At 42.0% G+C, this 19,515-nt stretch overlaps 2 protein-coding genes across 3 annotated transcripts; one reads left to right on the forward strand and one right to left on the reverse strand.

Annotated features, from left to right (window-relative positions):
* Positions 1-1,514: 1,514 nt before the first annotated feature.
* Positions 1,515-6,883, reverse strand: LOC140941333 (alkyldihydroxyacetonephosphate synthase, peroxisomal-like). Of its 2 annotated transcripts, none has more exons than XM_073390316.1 (3): positions 6,787-6,883; positions 4,536-5,285; positions 1,515-3,514 (listed from the first exon to the last, which is right to left on the reverse strand). In XM_073390316.1, the coding sequence occupies exons 2-3, from the start codon at positions 5,274-5,276 to the stop codon at positions 2,408-2,410; spliced, it is 1,848 nt and encodes a 615-aa protein (XP_073246417.1). In that variant the 5' UTR covers positions 5,277-5,285; positions 6,787-6,883; the 3' UTR covers positions 1,515-2,407. The 2 variants fall into 2 exon arrangements, with proteins under 2 accessions (XP_073246417.1, XP_073246416.1); XM_073390315.1 differs by lacking the exon at positions 6,787-6,883 and adding an exon at positions 5,413-5,433.
* A 61-nt stretch (positions 6,884-6,944) lies between these two features.
* On the forward strand, positions 6,945-18,309 carry LOC140941532 (kelch-like protein 12). The gene is made up of 5 exons (XM_073390544.1): positions 6,945-7,507; positions 9,221-9,454; positions 14,259-14,498; positions 15,660-15,947; positions 16,911-18,309. The coding sequence occupies exons 1-5, from the start codon at positions 6,946-6,948 to the stop codon at positions 17,402-17,404; spliced, it is 1,818 nt and encodes a 605-aa protein (XP_073246645.1). The 5' UTR covers position 6,945; the 3' UTR covers positions 17,405-18,309.
* The last annotated feature ends 1,206 nt before the right edge of the window (positions 18,310-19,515 follow it).

Below are 19,515 nucleotides of genomic sequence, written 5' to 3' on the forward strand. Positions count from 1 at the left end.
CGTTCTCGTTGCCGTCGCGTCGTTGGATCTTAGGCTTTCTTCACACTATACCGGACGAAAAGCTATCCGTCATAGTATGAACAGCGACGACACGGGCGACACTTTCACACACATTGAATTTCAAGCCGGCGCGGTTGGCCGAAAGGGTTTGATGCACTCAAGTCCTGTCCTCACTCCTGAATAATTACTTCCGTCTCTTTTCGTCCCAGGCTCTCTCCTTCTTATTTTACTTCCGCTACGGGTCGAACAGGTGTTCATACTACACGAAAGTATGGCTCAAACCCTGTCCGATATGTGACACCCCACTTTCGAGATTGGCGCAGCGCAGCTTCGTTGCCCCGTCACAGAAATTGCGCCGCTACAATCATTTTTGCGTGTGAACAGAGGCCCTATCCAGTATGATTTTCTTGGCGGCGCAAAAGTTATCTGGTTTTGTATGAACATAGCATTAAATTCCCTATTGACGTGGTTGACGTAAACTATCAAAACTGCTGGTATACCGGAATGAGGTATTGAAAGCTCCCCCGCGGTTTTACCATCGCGCAACCTTTCTGGCAGCGCTTTACCTACTGTCTTGGAGACTGGAACAGACCTAAAAGAACAATGCGTGCAAAGCAAAAAACAAAGAGAATCGTTACACATCATACGTTTTTTCGTCTCAGTTGTCCATACCTCCTGATTCCTTTAAGATGGGACCAGACTGACTACTAACAGTACCTTACATTTTACGTAATACAGCCGACATGTATGTGTCGATCGGGTGCGACGTCTAACGATAAGAAAAATGAGCCTTGCTCTCTGGATATCTTTTTGTAACTAGTTAACGGAATTTGCATATTTCTCTGACCGCTATAATTGCCCTCAATTAACGTCGAACGTAAGTGCAACTAACGTTCATTTCTACAGCGAATTTCGAAGAGTTCAAAATGAATTTGCGCTGTGTCATTGGAAATTCATTGCTCACCTGTTCAATATTATTTGTGTTAGAACGAAGCTCCAGCGATCAGTTAAACTACTGGCGAAGTACTAAGCGGGAACCTTAACAAGCACACGACAAATGGACGAAGGGCAGAGGACGGTTTTATGAACTGCAAAACCATACGCTATTAAAAAGCAAACTGAACATTGGAGGCCGGCAGATTGATTGCAAAGACGATAGCAACTCAGTAGATACTTAGCCGCACCCAACCACTTTTTTTCTGTACAATAACTGTTCGAAAAGTTAAGGAGCTAATATTGCATAGAAAAGTCTACAGCTCGAGAAAGGCTAAAAATTTGTTGATAACCGTTCCATTCGTCTGAAATATCCGGAATTTTCCTACGAACTCTGTTTTGGACTTTTTATTCACGAGATATTGCGATTATTGGTCTCCTGAAAACTTCATTATGAAGACAAAACGACCCCTGAAGTCTGTTCACTAGCTTCGAATGATGTTTTTGTTTTAATACATATCTTCTGGACATTGTTTCAGGTACGTTCGTTCGCACTAGAGACCAGAGCTTGGACGCCCCTATACCTTCTCTCTTGTTTTCACCATCAGTTGACTGTTTATTGTTTACTTTATAGAGATAACATATAAACCATATAATATTTGTAATAAAATTATATCTTTATCGCCTCTTGTTTTTTGTGAGCTTGCTCGTGCTTTTTGTAAAAAAAAAAAATCACCGAAGTAAAAACAACCGGAAAAATACAATGGGGGCATTCAATTGCAATTGGGAAATCTGGATTAGGATTTTTTCGGATTTCAACGCCGAGAAATCTGTTCTCAAGGTAGATTTAAAATAGAAGCAAATACAATTCCAGATTTCCCTAAAACACAGAAAAAAGGAAATCCAAGGAGGAATTTCACGGCCTTGAAATCCGCTGTTGTATTTTATATTTTATTTTGTTTTATTGCATAATCCGAGATGCGGATTTCAAAATCTAATGCCAAGAATCCCAATACAACGCACCCAAAGACTTTCATCGACTGCAATTAGGTTGAGGCATTTATGTCCATTTAGAACAATATCAAAGGAATTTGAACATTTTTTTCTGTTTTAGTGTTCACTTTGATACAGTACCATGAAAACGCTTGAAGCCGTTCTTGTAAGCAACATACTTAAATCACGTGACAAGATTTCGGCCAAATACTGGACGAGAACGGCTAGAATTATTCACAATCACAGTGAAGTTCAGAGAATCTTTACGCCAAGTTTTTACAAAAAGACAACGTACAACGGTTTCTCTAACAATCAGTGACACTCAGACATCCTCCATCCACCGAGAAACCCCCTTTTTCCAGTATACAGATTTTGTCACCTTACATGGAAGAATTCCCAGTCGGAAGTCCCAAGTGCAATTAAATCAAAGTTTCAAATTATCATGAATGAATCAGTACCCATGAAGTTGAAATAAGTGAAATTACAGCAAGTTGCCATTTCCAAATATATTCTGAGGATCTACAGCTTGCTTGATTCCTCGTAGCATCTCTATGCCCACATCAGATACGGTCTGCCGCAGCCATTTCTTCCTCAACTTACCGACTCCGTGATGATGAGACAAGCTTCCACCATTAGCCAGCACTTCGTCTCGCGCTGCACTCTCGACCTGATCATAGAGCTCCAGTGGGTTGGACAGCCCATGGTAATAAAAGCCAAAATAAAAATACACGCATGCGCCAGCGTCATAGGTCTGCGTCACACGGCAAGTGGCCAGGGGTGGGTACTTGATCCCAAGCTCCGCGCATTTTCGTTTGAGTGCTTCTTTCACGTTGCGGCACAAATCAGAGACTCGATCCCAGGGCACAGAGGTTTCAAATGACTCTGCCAGGAAATGATGCTCGAAGCCTAGGTCTCTGAGGTAAGCAATCACGAAGGTCAGCATGTACCCTCTTTGGCCGTTTTCTTCACCAGCAGGGATGCCTCGATAACGAGAGGCGATGTCGTAGATTCTTCTTTGTTGGTCTGCGACTTGTTGCTTGTCACCTTGGAACAACAAGGTGGCAACACACAGCTGATGATGATCAAAACCTTTAAACTTCGTCAGGTAAACAGCCTTCAGACCATCAAGAAATGACTTAAAATACGACCCACCCTCCGGCTTCAAAGCCTGTCCAAACATGAACTGTTCATTATCCATCAGGCGAATTGAAGCTGGTGCACATCGCTGCTTCGCAATCTCTCTCACACAGGCAATTCCGATGTCAAATGTGGGAAAAACTATTGACCCATACACTTTACACTCAGGGAGCGGCCGAATTCGTAGGCTCACCTCCGTTACTACGCCAAGCGTACCCTCCGAGCCTAGAATGACGTGATGAATATCCGGGCCTGTGGACATACGGGGAACCTGGCAGCTTTTCTCCACAGTCCCTCTCGGCGTAACCATTCTGACTCGCACCAGGATGTCTTCAATGTTGCCATAGATATTCTTTTTCATTCCAGAAGCACGAGTAGCAACCCAGCCTCCAAGAGAGCTGAACTCCAAGGAATCAGGCTCATGACCAACGCAAAGACCTCTTGCATTCAACTAAAAAAAGACAAATGGCCAGTTATTGGTGGAAATAAGCTTGACCATGTTTCTTAACAACCCTTCCAGCAATTTTAATTATAGATCATGAACAGTTTACGCCATACCAGTTTGAGTTTGATCGCATGATTTTCAAATGAAAAGAAGAAAAGTTTGGAAATGTCAAAAAAGGTCAACCCTAATCGCATGTTCACTCAAAGTTCATAATTCTCAGCAAACCACTCCAGTTACTTACCAGTAAAAACTTTTATTAGACGAAAAATTAATAGAATCATAACCAACCTTACTCAGTGTTTCTGACCTCTTTTTCTGTTGCAAATTAAGATGTAGTAATGGGCCAATAATCATAATGGTTCTTACAATGAATCTACTCTAACTGGGGCCCTTGGAATAAGATTATCCAATCACAACGGTTTTTGAAAACAAAGGATTCTCAAGTTTTTTTTTGCAAATGGACCAATAACATTCAAGAATTTGAATGCTGTTTCCTGAGAGGTCAGGTAAGTTCAAACGGTTTTAAAGTTTTAAACAGTTGGATAGTTGCACCTTAAAGGTTATTGGTCTGTTTGCAAAAAAAACTTGAGAATATTTTGTTTTCAAAAAACGTTGTGATTGGATAATCTTCTCCCAAGTGCCCCGGTTCGAGTAGTCGCACTGTAATTAGTGGCATCCTGTGTTTGCATCTCACCATGTGTTTATTCAAGCCATGAAATGGTTTGACCATCTACAGATATAGGAAAGGCAGACCAAGGCAGAGGGAGCACAAGGCTGTGCTCTAGGAAAAATTGAAGGGAGCCCAGTACTCTAAACTTGTGAAATCCAGTGTGCCCGGCATATGATTTCTATGAAAAAGCTAAGATTTTCTAGTTGCCCAAGAACAAAAGTTAGGCGCCACGGGCCACCACGCTCTGCTAGAGCACAGTCTTGGAGTATAGCTAGGGGATCAACAAACCTAAATTTTTTCTTACAAGCTACCCCACCCCCCACCCCAATACCGTTAACCCAAAGGGTTACTACCCACCTGTCTCTCCAGTTCTTGTCCAATAATCCCTGCTTCAATATGAGCTACTAAGTTTTCTTCATCAACCCAAAGAATCTTCTTCATCTCAGTCATGTCGAGTGACACAATCATCCTCTTCTCTTCCACCGGACACTCTAGCGCGTTAGACACACTTGTACCTCCCCCAAAGGGAATAATACAGACATTGTGTTCCACAGCCAGTCGTACTATTTTCTCCACATCCTTGTGGCAGCTTGGCCAAATGACGATGTCAGGGATGCGGTGAAGCACGCCGTGACGGAGCTCGAAAATCTCATGGCAAGTATGCCCATGACCATGAAAGAGCCTCGTGTGAGGGTCGAGAGTAAATTGAATTCCAGACTCTTTGACACAATTGAAGAAAGGCTGGTTTATCTGTGAAGTTGGTAAAGTGCTTGGATCAGGGAGAGGTTTGGAAGGTGAACTAATGTTTATGTCTGCATGGCACTCTTTAGTAAACCAGTCTGCTAATTTAGGAAAAGTAAGTCCTCCAAGAAGGTATCGACTGCCAGTGAATTGAGCTTTGCCATCCTTAATCACAAACTGAGAATCTTTGTAACCCCAACCATTCCACTTGAGAATATCTTGTCTACCTGGAATCTTGTTTTGAGACTGTGGTTTGGCTTCTGGAGATGTAGCTGCACAGTCTTGTGAAGACAGACCTGTTTTCCCAGATTTGTCCAAGTGGCCAGCAATCAGCTTAAGTCGCTTATTACTACTCATATCAGTATTCTGTATAGGGAGGGAAGAATGACATGTGTTACAGGTGACAATTGGCAGAAAAAATAGAATTTCAGAAGGACGACTCAAGTGCTGCAGTGCACTACGTATGAAATTTAACATATTTTACATCACTGACCATCAAGATGGCTGGAGATTGGCCAACTATTTTCTGGCATTCTTATGGAGTGAGAGCCAAGAGCCTTCCTAGCAAACACAAAGGCTAATATTCAGCCATCTTAACCAAACAAGCTTGGTCAATAAAAGGAATATTATATATTTTCTTGACGAATATAGCAGGGAAGATAGGCTAATGTTGCCCAGTTGACTGGCCAATCAGAATACAGTATTTGCCTCATCTTCTCCAGCTCACATATTAGCTCAAGGAAGGCCTGTTCAATAATCAACAAAAAATTTAAATTTTCTCAGGATCTGTTTAATGCACTCATCAGTGGTCATCTTGAGCGATCAACCCATTTCTGGCAACAACATCAATAAATTCCCCCACCCAAGAACAACATTTTTTGACAAAAAAGCCTCCATCACCCCTTCCCCTAGGGCAATTTGGTTCAGATGAATGGAATCTGTCACAAAGTGCAGTATTTCAAGGGACTTCCAAATAGCAATGAAAAGTTTATTCTATTTATAATGAAAATTCTGCTTTATAGAATAATTTGTAATGGAGGGGGCTGATAAAAAAAAGCCAAGAAATGCACTTTCCTGTTCTTTTGTAAATCATGGAATTGGAAAGGACAACATTGTTCTTGTAGGATTCATAATAATCTCGTACCCAGATTTCACTCTGTTTTGGCCGTGGGAGATCTGGGTACGAGATTAGATCCATAATAGGTGCATTCCAAATTCTCAGGGGTTTTTCCCCAGGATATCCTACTATGAAAGTGCAAAAGCAATTTTGTCCCCCATCCCACACTTAAAATTTGCAGGAATGCTAACGACCCGCATAACAAAATATCCCTGGGGTTGACAACCCCCTCCCCCCCTCACCCTATGAGATGGCCGCTGATAAGTACATCATCTTCCATTTTGCAGCAGAAAATATATTGAATACTATCAGATCAGTAGTAGTAAGGATGCTGTCAACAAATGCTTCATCATCTGATCACTTTTGTTTTGACTTTGATCCATATTCGATTCTGGTTGAGAAGAATTAAAAAATTGTAACAGGTATATCGGTGTTGTGTGACATACACAAACTGAAGCAGAACGTTTCATAAACCATCCCTTGATCTTCTTTCCAAATGCAACGAGAACACCTTCTTTAAGGAATCACCAAATTATCGCCTTTAGGTTCATAAAGGCGTTGAAACAACCCCGAGTTTAATGGCATTAAGTTTCATCGTCATGGCGAGTGCAAAAATTATTGCACATTGCAAACAATCCCGCCTGTATCATTGATGTGAATGCATGCAAACTGTAAAATTGCGCTCATATCTTCACAGCTTCACATAGACAACTGTGCACAAGAAAAATAAGTAATAAATAAATATCTTACCTCGTTAAGAAGAGTGTTCTCTTAACATTCAAGCCGACAATGTGAAAGCTGTAGTCAGATGATGTCCACAAAGCCGAAACAGCGATCAGAGATCGATTACGAAAGACGACCGCGATAAGCTGGGGCGAGATCCCCACGTGCCACAAGAGTGTTCTAAATATGGCTTCCAGACCAAAACAGAACAAATTGTCGAACAAATTCACAAGCAACCCTTCCTCTCGTCGAACAAGAAATGTCGACAAGGGGCATTTGCATGCATTGCAATGTCTTGAAAGAATGGAGGAGTTTAGGACGAGCGAAATCCTTTGTGATGTTGTTTTGGAAAGTTGTGATGGAGCACTCTTCAAAGTACACAGACTTGTTTTGGCGGCTTGTAGCTCATATTTTCAAGCCATGTTTACTAACGAAATGCGAGAATCAAAGGAAGAAAAAATCAAAATTCCTTTGGAGTCACACGTTTTGAAATTGCTGATCGAATATGCTTACACCTGTAAAATGGATTTGAAATCTTTAACTCAAGTGAAAGCTGTGTTAGTCGCTGCCAACATGTTGTTATTCAATGGAGCGGAAAAGATTTGCGTCGATTACATCAGCAGAAAAATTAACACAAAAAATTGTGTGGAAGTCATGACAGTTGCTGAAATGATATCAAGTCAAGAATTATCAAGAATAGCTTTCGAGTTCATGGAAAAGAACTTTGTGGAATTAAGCTGCCAAAAAGGTATGGGCCGATCTTGGAGAGAGATGTATAAGTATTCAATATGGATGCGCCGGTTATGAGGGAAGCCTCTAGACTAGTTTTTGTTGTTTTTTTCTTTTGATGTAAATTTGACCTTGCAAGCTTGTGGCAATCAGAGGCTTATGAAAAAGAGCCTCCTTCAGCAAATTTTCCAGTGGGTGGTGGTGGGGAGAGGATGGTGTAATATTCCCCTATTGAAAAGACATGGGTGCTCACCATATCCTTTATGCATGGTTCAATTTGACCTGTTACCTTCCCCCGCCTGGCAACCCCTGGGACAAGTCCAGCTTTTCAGGACTGGGAGTGGGGAATTGTTTGAAGTGGTGCTCTTCCTGGGGGTAGGGGGTGGGGCAAATAACTTCTCCTTGTTTTTGCAAAGTACATGTCATTTCTTGTGCAGTTTGCATGCTGGCTGCAGACCTCAAAGCTACATACTTTTAAGGGCAAATGCAGGAATTTGTGGAAGAGTGGTTGGAGAGGAATAACCTATCAAAATTAAAGTCTGTATTTGAAGGTATTTTTCAAAATTTCCAATGAATGTGGGTCTGATGAGTACTCGAATGATTTTTTTTTTTGCAAAAGAAACGAAGAAATATTTCTTCAGCCTTGTGTAGTAAGAAGACAACATAAATAGACTGTACTAAGACAGATTCTATACTTATAATATATATAGATAAACAGAGATTCAGTCCAGTGTTCTTATGAAGTGTTTTATCATACCAAGGAGGCCCTTTGAGGTTTTTTCTTTGCACATTTTAATTTTCTAATTTATTGTTCATGTTTTACCCACATTATACACTTATTATCCTTCTTTAAATAAACTCTAGAAAACGTTTATAGAAGTTATGAAAATGTCTCTTTTTGCTATTGTAGGGAAATCAATGTTGATCTCAAAAAGATGTACCCAAAAAATATGTATATGAGGTCGATCAGGAGCTCAGGGGTGGGGAATTGCCTCTTTTTACGTGCCCGGGGGTGGGGAATAGACCACCAAGAAAGAAAAAAATTTGCAAACGCCCTGTGGGTATGCCTGGAAGGGCATGACAAGAGGTCAAATTGAACCATGCATTAGGGGGGTTAAAATTCAAAGATCAGTTGCACCTCAAGTGCCAAAACTAAAACGACAGTCATCACAGCAAGAGTTGTTTTGGTTTCTTAATGGACATTTTACAGCTATGTACCCTGAAAATGAAGAGAACTCTGCCAGGTTTTTGTGGCTTCTGCCTCCTTTAAGGGAATTTAGGCATTACTCAATCACGACCAAAAAAGGTTCATTTTAGAGAATCCTAAAGAGCAGATTCAATGTAAGAGAATATTGTATCGCATTTCACTTTGCAAACCTGTAAAAATTAATGCTTGAATTACTGCCAAGAGTGCTAACTTTTTTTTTAAGTCTATGGGGCGCTTATTTGAAGTGAGGTGTTATTTTAAGGGGCAGGGGGGGTAGATATATATTTTTTTTACAATTTCAATCTCAAGGTGACACTTGTCTTTGTTTCAAGTGCATTAAAACTACAACATAATTTCTCTGAAATCCCTTAACCTGATACCGTCGCGGTTTCTCTGCCCTTGCCAGCCTATATTACTTAGTGCGCCCAACCAAAACCACCATGCTATGCAGGTTACCACCCCCTCCTTAAATGGTTACTTCTCAAGCTCTTTTCACGGTAAACATGATCTTTTATTTCTTTGTAGGATTTCTGTCCATACCAGCAGACATCTTAAAAAAGTTAATTTCATCAAACAACCTAAATATTTGCTGCAATGAAGAAGGTGTTTTAAAATTTGCCTTGGCTTGGATCAGTCATGACATGACAAATAGACGCGAACATTACCCTGATGTTATGAAAAATATTCGACTTCCACTTGTGCCAAGAAACTTGTTGATGGAATTACTGGGGTCTAATTTTGGAATACTCAAAAACGCTGGTGAGTAGTAGATTCCCGGAGTCCCAATCGGGTGGGGGGGGGATGGGGGAGGAGGTACTAACACAAAGTTTTTTTTGAGAACCCGAATTCGGCAAAAGTGGAAATTAACTAAATAGGAAAAACAAAGAAGCAACACGACGGTGCCAGGAAGAGAAGAGGTTCACCATGTAACGTGGCGCAACTGAAAGCGATAAAAACACAAGCATCTAGCAAGGTTGGCTGTTTAGCTCTTAATGTTGAGACCACTTTCGTTATTCGTGTCATACTTCCGAGTAAAGGAAAGTTGCATGGCCGAGTTCCTTAGCGTTCACTGACCTTCCTCCTCTTGAAACTTGCTGGATTTGTTCTCGGTAGCCCTAAAAGTACAAAATAGCCAACTGGCTTGCCTCTGGTTATTTGGGATTACTTTTCATGTATAATTTGCAGTGTAGAGATTAAACAAATTTTTAAAAGGTAAGGATTGGAAAAACCTGAGAAGCACCAAGTAATCTGATACGATTTTGATTACCAACTGCTGGTCTTCGAAAAAGTTCGTCTTTTACACTTCTGACGTTTATAGACAGCCGTAACCAGTGGCGGATCCAGGGGAGGGGTCTGGGGGCCGCTCCCCCTATTTTTAGACCAAACTCCCCCCCCCTTCCCCCCCTTCTTATCTGAAGGTCTGTATCCGCCTCTGGTGCATGACATGAACCGGACTTAAGCTTCAGAGGCGGATCTAGGGGGAGGGTGCAGGGGGTGCGCAACCCCCCCCCCCCCCCCTGAGATGACCTGCGGTTTTCTAATACAACTGGTATTCTGACAAAAAAAAAAAAACTGTGTGGTGTATTGGAGTTGAAGTAGAGCAAGAGACGAGTGCACCCCCTCCTAAAAAAAATCCTGGCTCCGCCCCTGAGCTTAGACTTTTATTCCTGGGAAGCCGTGTAAAAAATGCAGACTAAATTTAGTCATTTTATTAACGGCGAAACCAGATGCACAGACATCCGTAATCTGGAGCTTCCGCAGCTGCAACTAATGGTTGACGACTGGCTTCTAGTCTTCTTTGCCTTCGACGAAAATAGAAGAAACCACCCAAGACAACAATTACCACAGCACCGCAGATGATGCCAATGATTAAAGGCGTGTAATCAAAACAGTCAATTTCTTTGCACCATCCTCCACAGCAGTTGTAATAGTCGAAGTCTCCGCCATGACAATCAGAGTTCGTGGAACACAGCGACCCTCCGCGGTCAATCGAACTGGTACACTTTTTGTTACAACATATTAGGTCTCCAGTATCATCACAGTCGCTGTCCGTCAGACATGAGTCACAGTCTAATTCACATTTCTGATTTGTGGTTACAGCAATGTTCATTGGTCCCACACTGCTCCTTTAGTGAACAATCCTGACCGACACAATTCGGAAGTGACAAGCACAAATGATTGCAGCAGCTTTCACCATTGGCGCATGCCGAACTCTTGTCGCAGGTACACCCAACACAACTTGATCCGTTGACACACTCGTAACAGCAGCAGGTTTGGTCTATGGCGCATTCATCTTGATATACTTAAGTAGAACGTTCCTTGAAGGTACCCTGCATAGCTAACGAAAAACCAAACAATGTGTTTAGCACCATCCAAGCCTGGAACAGTGATACCGCCATTATTGAAATGTTGTGACTCCAAAGTGCTATAATATTATGACGTCACTGGACAAGCCGGAAGCTATTGGTATTCTGGGAAACAAGAGCAAGTGAAATAATTTGAGTCAGTCAAGATAGCAACTTCCATGTCTCAAATCTGCTTGGATCATTTAAACTGTGTGGTGTTGATTCTGACATGTGGATCGTCGTTGGTTGTTCAGGGATGTGTGACAGCAGCAGACTGTAGTGTTGGTCAAGTTTGCTGCGACAATGACTGTGTCGATGACTCAAGTTGTGCTGGCCACGTTTGTTTTTTAAATTACCACTGTGCCTGAGGCGAAAGCTGTTGCGGAGCGCCTGGTGTATGTGTTCTAGGTTCAAATTGTTTAGGACAAGCATGTACACCTGACGGTACTGGCGGAGGAATCTGCTCCGGAGGAGAAAGCTGTTGTAACAGAAAGTGCATCAAAGGAAGTGTCTGTATTGGGTCATCCTGTTCGAAGGACTCCGACTGTAATTATCGCAACATAGAATATTGTTGTCGCGGGACATGTTCTTATCAATCTGGTTGTACAAATGTCAGTATTACGGTTATAATTGTCAGTTCGGTTTGTGGCTTTGTGATCGTCGCTATAATAATTTTTCTATGCATTTACTGCTGTCGCCGTGTGCAACGAGCGGAATTAACAACAGGTGTCACGTCCTATGGTTCCACTTAAACATCTGCAAAAATTCCTTTGGCCTTTTGTCTTAAGGCGTGGTCCGATTGATGTGGTAACAGTGAAATACCTTGCCGAGTAGAAGCTCATTTCCTTTCTTTGTAGCTTAACAGTCATATAATTTTAGCTATACGCAATGGAATCTTGAAAGGGGCCATTGTGTGGTTCAGACTTCATCTAGCCGTATCTTGCAAAAGTGTAGGCAAAGATGTTTTTGATTACATCCCCTTGTTTCTTAGCCTGCGAAAACATCCGTTTCTCCTCGCTCTTCGCCGCTGGGGACGTTTCGCGAAACGTCCCCATGGGCGAAGAGCGAGGAGAAACGGATGTTTTCGCAGGCTACTTGTTTTTTGGCGTAGTCTAAATTAAAGTAAATATTTCATTATTTCCTCCCCATATGGAGCTCTTCAGGGATAATGACCAAAAAATCTCAAACGGAACATATTAAGGTTAGGAATCCCAACTGGTAGAAGGCGAATAAGTTGGCTATTTCACATGTGTGGCCGAGGATTTGAACTCGGGACTACCGCGATCCAATCCAGCCAGCGGTCACTGCGGGACTTGAACTCGAGGCTTCTGGATTACAAGTACAGCGCTCTAGCCTCTCGGCCACGCTGCTTCCTCATATCGTCAAACTGTTACGGATTTTCCCCCTCCTTGACTGGGTCCTGTTCTCTCGTTTCTCTACGCCTCCCAATTTGCAAGTGAAAACCCTGGCAACGAGCTTCGTCATACGTAGTTGATGGAGAAATTGACTCTGGGAACGACGTTAAATCTGTGATGTGTTATCGTCAGATTGCTTTTTTAGCGGATTTTCTATTTCCGCCGAGAAAGAAATAGATTAGACACTAGTCGCTTTATTAAAGTTGTAGATCATAGAAATGATTGTCAAAACGTTGAACCGCGAGCGAGCCCTAGGCGAGTGGTTTAACCACAATATTTTACAAATTTTGATATTGTTTCTATTAGCCATATATCCAGTATGTTTTTTGAGAACGTTTCTGACAAAGCCACTTGAAGGAGAAGATTTTTCTTCCCACTGTCAACTGTGGAGACATGTTGGCTGAGTTCACTTTTGAGTCTGTGGACAAACATTCTTAGGGAATGAACATGTACCTCCCTCCACACAGTAACCTTTGTATTTTGTCCACTTAGCATCAATTACAGAACTATTCATTACAGAAAATAAAACAATACTACATCTAGGTAGACTAATATTGTGCCCCTTAGTAAAATTGTATATTACCGTAAAATTCCGAAAATAAGCCCCAGGGCTTATATTTTTCAGAGGCCCTTTTTGAGGGGCTTATTTCTGGAGGGACTTATGTACAGAGGGAAATTTGCGTTTCAAAATCGATTGGGCTAGCCTTATTCTTGCCTACTCCCTTTTTTTGGAACACGGCTCCGCCGCCAAAACTTTAATCTCGCACCCAGACAATACCGCCAGCTACGCAGGCTACGTTTTTCTTTGTTTTACTTTGTATTTGAGGGCAGTTTCCCAGTACACCCCCCGAGGGGGGGGGGGGGGTCTATTTGGACGGGCGATTTAGCGGAGGTTTTTATGCGTTACAAGTTTGGGGGTTGGGGGTCGTATTTGGAGAGGCTTATACATGGAGGGGCTTGTTTTTGGAATTTTACGGTATGACAGCAAAAAAATAGATACAGTATAGATATTATACTGAAAACGTAGCCATCTTGCTTGGTGACCAGTGACCGATAACTCGAACCCTCGCTAACTCGAACCTCGCGCTAACTCGAACCAAAATCGATTCCCCTTGAATTTCCGCCATACATTTACTGTAATTTTACACTTGGTAACTCGAACCTCCCGCTAACTCGATGTTAATTTTGTTTCCCTTCGGATCATTTTGATATAAATTTACCCCCGGTAACTCGAACCATGTTTTGAGCGCTTATAAAGTCGGGAAAAAAACAGTGTACTGGCGTCCGAAACATTGAATTTTGAATTTTCCATTGACGTGTTGTAGGCATATAGCTTCAGTTACTTCTGGAGGCTAATGTTGTTTGTCACAAATCTAACGTGAAACGGCTTTGCTTCTCAAAACAGTTAAACGCATGCTCTGTTTAGGCTATATTTTGTTACGTTACGCTCTGATTTATATTCTAGAAGCATCATACCAGTTTAACTTGATATTTCTACAGTTAAATGTGATTAAAATGTTCACTGTACAGAAAAACTGGTTTTGCCCTTACTACCGGCTATTAGGCTCGATTTTCGCCGTCTCCCGGGTCCGGTCTTTGACCCTCCCCGAAGAGGATGAGTGCGGGCTCATTCAGTCCCGAACAGCGGCTGGTAATCGAGCCTACCGGCTATTTGCTTCGAGCTCCCGACAACTCGACTAACTCTCGATAACTCGAGCTTTTTTCGATTTCCCTTCAAGGGTCGAGTTATCAGGAGTAGACTGTAGTTGTTATTTAATTTAATTTTTATCTTACTTTGTTCAGGCTGTGAAGCTCTTGTTGAGGAGATAAATACCTACCAACTTCACCCAGAAAAGAGAGCCTTGCTTCAGACTCCACGTACAACTCCACGGAACACAACTCCGAAAACACTTTGTATTGTAGGAGGACTTTCGGGATTTGACAGTCCTGACAGATATTTAAACCGAACAGACGTCCTTTGTTTGGAAGATGAAAAGAAATGGGGGAAAATGGCGTCCATGCGTGAGGCAAGAGAATCAGCAGGTACAGTTGCGTCGTGCAGTAGACTACACGTTAGCGTAAAATATAAATACTTAATTATCCACTCCCCTGATGGGGCTTGTCAGGGATAATGAAACAAATAACTCAAATGCAACATAATATGGTTAAGAATCCCAACTGGTAGAAGGCGAACCAGTTGGCTCTTTACAAGCCTGTGGCCCGTTTCTCGAAAGTCCCGGTAACTTTACGGGCCCGAAATCAAATATTCAAGTCGAAATATAAAGAATAAGAACGCGGGTCCTGGCTAGCAAACAACTCCATTTTGTTTCATTAACTGATAGTTTTATCATGCTAGATGCAAAACTATTGAAACCTCGATGTTTAATGAAAACGGAGACAGCTTACCGGGCCCGTTAATTATCGGGACTTTCGAGAAACGGGCCCCTGGCCCGAGGATTCGAACTTGGGACTGCCGAGAACAAATCCAGCTAGCGGTCAGGGCAGGACTTGAACTCGGCGCCTCCGGATTACAAGTCCAGCGTTTTAACCGCTCGGCCACACTGCCTCCTGCGTCTGACTGGTTTAGGGGTGGGGCCCTTGATGGAGAGAGGAGGGGCTTATTTAACTTCGCGAAACACAGTATCAGTAGAAAGAAAGAGGAAAAACAGCGCTGTATAACGGTATACTTGCTTTTAGCAACTGAAGTGTGCTCCTGATATTAAGCACTTGCAGCGTTAAATCGTACTTTGATCATTATACACGAAGTGCTACGTTTGTGGACCAAAATCGGCCGCAATTACGTTGACTGAACCAGATGTACTGCCGCCGCAATAGAACATTTTACAGTTATGAGCTTAGTACCCTAGCCTCCAGTGAACTTGAGGCTAAGGTTGACCTTGCTTTCATTTTCTTATGAAAATCATGCTAAAAAAATACTAGTTAGCATGAGAACAACATTTATTTACATGATAAAGCAGGAAGGGTTGTGTGAACTCCAGCCTCCTTTGCACCCGTAACTGTAAAATGGACATTACATATGTTATTAAGTGCCTGTATGCTATTGGTCTTTTTGCGGTGCATGGTCACTAGAGTTCCCTCTTTCAGGTCCCCACCAATGCAGCAAACCAGTTATTTAATAGCACATCCCTTTTGGGTTCATAACCGTAATGTAACTGTTCACTTATGATCCCATTCTCGTTGTAGCTGTTGTGAAACTCAACAACCTCATCTATGTAATGGGCGGAGTCAGTGCTGACGCGAATCTCAGTTCCGTAGAATGCTACAATCCCCAGCTGGATTCTTGGACTGGACTACCCCCTCTTAAGTATTGCAAAGGACAAGTATCCGGAACTGTTTTGAATGGATGCATCTACGTAATTGGCGGAACTGATGATTTCCTTCGAGAAGGTCTGAAGACCGTTGAGAAGTACAATCCATGCACAAACGAGTGGGAGGTAGTTTCACCCATGCGCATAGGAAGAGGAGCATTAGGTACGTAATCATACCTCATTCTCGACCCCAGTTTGATGCCTAGGTGTGACCTCATATCCTTGTTTCTTCGTCTTACCTTTTCCTGTATCTTTAAGGGTAAAATTAGGTGGGTAAAATTAGCGAGCTCTAAATGGAACTTTTGTTCTATTTGACGGGGAAATGGATTGCGCAGTAGTGAGAGCACTCGCCTTCCACCTTTTAGTAGAATTCAGGTCTATTAATTACACGTGGAGTCAGATTTTATAGCCCTAAGTTGTAGGCCTATGGTAAAGCTTTTTGTTCAGGTCTTGGAAGAAAGAATGAGATCGAATGGTTGTTGTCATGTATTAGACCTGTCGCCACACTATCTTCAAGGGGGTAAACATTTTTTTTATCGTCACGATTTCTTATTACGTGACCGTTTCAGATAAGAAAAAGACTCAAAATTTAAGAAGCGGTATGAATAAGCGAGGCTTAGTAGCCCTTGAACAAAGCGAAATGCAGCACTGGGGCGAAAAAGGCAGAAATACTGTATTAGCAGGAATAAATTTATAGCTAAACCTCAAAGGTGCAAATTGTGAAGAAATAAAATCATTGGTCACAAATTTGGTGAAGATGATAACTGCAATAACTATAGTGAAAATTATCAAACATAGATCAGGTCGATTATCAGCTTGGTTATAGTACAGTGTGCAGCTCTACAGCATTTGTAAACAAATTTTCAGTCTTACTAATTTGATCCGCCCAAGCAGCTTTAAATTTTGCCCTTTGCTCTATTTTTGCTTTCCCTCTCCTACATATTTTTTTGTTCAAGGTTTACTAAGCCTTCACTAACATACATTTATGATCGGTGCTTTAGCTGAAGCCTTATGCACTCGCTCCATTGCGTACTTTTCTTTTTGCAACATCCCTTCCTTTCACAACACAAACTCAGAGCGCTGTGAAAAGAATAAAACACCTTGAACCGAGTTTAATCTTTTTTAGGTGTGGCTTCACTTGAAGGAAAGATCTATGCGTGCGGAGGAGGAAACTTCAATTTTGCCGTCTCATCAGTTGAGGTCTACGAACCAGAGAAAAACCGATGGTCAACTGCGCCGCCCATGAAGCGCGCACGCGCATTTCATGACGTCGTGGTCGTGCGCGGGTCTCTTTACGCGCTTGGTGGCGCGGAAATGCAAAGCGGTCAGCTTTCGGACCTTCAAGCTTCGGTAGAGAGATTCCATCCTCAAACCGGTCAATGGATGATTTTGAAATCTCTGTTCCTACCGTGCTGGGGAATCAGGGCGGCAGTGAATCAGAAATCAGCTGACCAAGAGACTGACGTTTATATTGTTGGTCAGTTTCAATTCACGGATTCAGATCATGGAGCGGTCGCTAAGCTTTGTATTGGCGATGATGACTCGCATTTGCTTACAAGTGTCCCTTATTTTGATGAGCCGTCACCTAGGATACAGGCAGGTGTTGTAATTATGCCTTGAGATTTGAAATTGCTCATACGTAGAAAGCAACTCTTTTCTTGACGTCATGTCGGCGTAGCCGATATATAGAAGTGAACCTGCAAAGGAGCGATATTTTCTCGCGCGATAAAAACTCCCTTTTCGAAGTTCGCCTTTGCATCTCCTACTTTCACGATTTCACTTAAACACGTAAACAAAGGCAGAAATTGCCTGCAGAAATCAACGGGCAGGTTTCCACTGGCAGTCAGTTGTAACCGCTCACTTATTGCTTTGTGATAGATATGTACAGAAGAACGTTTTCATCTTGTTCTTGTATGAAAAGAATTTGAAATCTCTCCATAAAATGTATGCGCTGGTGGAAAATCGATCATATAACACCACTGTAGAAGTATCTTCTATAGTCTCCCATTGCCGAGGGGATACAGTTCCTAGTTCTTTCATTAACCTTCAAAGGCCTCCACAACCTATCGCCTTTCTACATCAAAGAGTTCCTCATGTGTTCCTTATCGTCCCGCACATTAGCTGTGATGATTTGGCCTTTCCCGATTACAGCATGAAGCTTGTTGTAGTTCTGAATTAATTATCAATAATGAACTGGTATGCTTTGGTGGCTATTTTTGATAGTGTCGCTGAAGTCTTTCAGTTCTTTTGTCCGGTTTTCCTCACTACCCACCTTGATTAGCTAACTACAAGTAGCTATTTTCGGGTAGAATGCAATTTTAAAATGTAAGATACAAAAAATGTTGTTATTGTTGTAACCTGCTCGCGGAGTTTACACATGACGTCACGTGCGCCGTATTCGTTTTCCAGAAGAAGGAAACGGCGGCCATGTTGGTGTCCCAAACCAGCACTGTGGGATTTGAATTCTCTTTGGAATTTGTTATGTAAAAACTTTCTTTTACTCCAATAAATTTACGTAGATACTGGTCACGTGAGTGAAAACACTTTAAAAAACAGGTACTCGTCTAAGCACTCTCGCACTTTATATAATGATGTCTCTCATCTGCTTTGTTCGTTGCGTTGTCGTTGTTTTTGTTTTCTGGTGGCAATCTTTGCTTACCCTTTGAGCCCTAACAATGATAAACATTTCAGTAATTTCTTCTTCTTCAATCCTACAATACCACTCCATCATAAAACTTCAAGGTCACGAGAATTCAGAAAATGATCAAGAAATATGAACTGTCTAGACTCTGAAACAGATTCTCGTCATCAGAACGACAGGAAATTTTTCTGGATAACCGTACGTGTTAAAAATGACTTTAAGAGGCTACTCGCTGGGCACTAATGTAACCGCTTTTTGCAAGTACCCCATGCCAGAATTCAGTCACGAAAGTAGTCACCGGATCCCCTGTGTGCACACGTGTTTCGTTAATTCCAAGGCAGTCTACTTCTTTTCATACCCACAACTTCCTGTTAAGCTCAAGTTTAAAAATAGCGTGCGACAAGGCGAAATAGGGCAAATATCTACACAGTTACATCAGATACCCAAGGTTTGAACACAGCACCGTTTTTTGCCGGTACCCAGGCAATAATTCTCGGACATCAAATGTAAAGATAGCGTCAGGGCCATGTTTCTGTTCCTTTCTCAGTTTTCATGAGTTTTGTTGGTTTTGCTAAAATCCTCAAGTGTACAGTAGACCCGGGGGGTACTCCTGAGAATTCTTGGTGGGGGTGTGTTGCTCAGTTCTTGAAATCCTGACCTTATTTCAGACCCAAAAAATGTCATTTTCCACACCCGTTTTTAGACCAAACTTCCAAAATCCTTACCGTTTTCAGACCTGGCCTTTAGGCAGAAATTATGTCATCATTACATAGATTAGAGTTCCAACCAAAAAAAATTCTTCAAATGCATTTCGAATTCGCATATTTCTCTTCCTTTCTTACTAATCTGGAATTAAAACGTAAAACTGTACGTTCATACACTCCCGTAGTTCCCTCGAAAACCAGACCAAATTGGGCAAAATCTATACCCGTTTTCAGACCAGAAAGGCGCAAAAACCCTACCCATTGGGGCCGCACATACCCACATGGCTTATAAAAGGGAGTGACTCCCCCCGGGACCATCGAAAATTTCTGTATCAGTGATAATACTCTGTCTTTATAATTTTATGTCGTGTGTTTTTGTCGTTGTT

The sequence above is a fragment of the Porites lutea genome, chromosome 6, assembly GCF_958299795.1.
Source record: "Porites lutea chromosome 6, jaPorLute2.1, whole genome shotgun sequence".
NCBI lineage: Eukaryota > Metazoa > Cnidaria > Anthozoa > Scleractinia > Poritidae > Porites > Porites lutea.

Excerpts from the sequence above, each read along its gene's own strand:
- LOC140941333 (XM_073390315.1), bottom strand. Across the intron at positions 3,515-4,535 it reads GACAAGAACTGGAGAGACAG|TTGAATGCAAGAGGTCTTTG; the intron begins GTGGGTAGTAAC and ends GTCTTTTTTTAG.
- LOC140941532 (XM_073390544.1), top strand. The coding sequence starts at position 6,946 with ATGGCTTCCAGACCAAAACAGAACAAATTGTCGAACAAATTCACAAGC. Across the intron at positions 9,455-14,258 it reads TGGAATACTCAAAAACGCTG|GCTGTGAAGCTCTTGTTGAG; the intron begins GTGAGTAGTAGA and ends TACTTTGTTCAG. Across the intron at positions 14,499-15,659 it reads TGAGGCAAGAGAATCAGCAG|CTGTTGTGAAACTCAACAAC; the intron begins GTACAGTTGCGT and ends TTCTCGTTGTAG.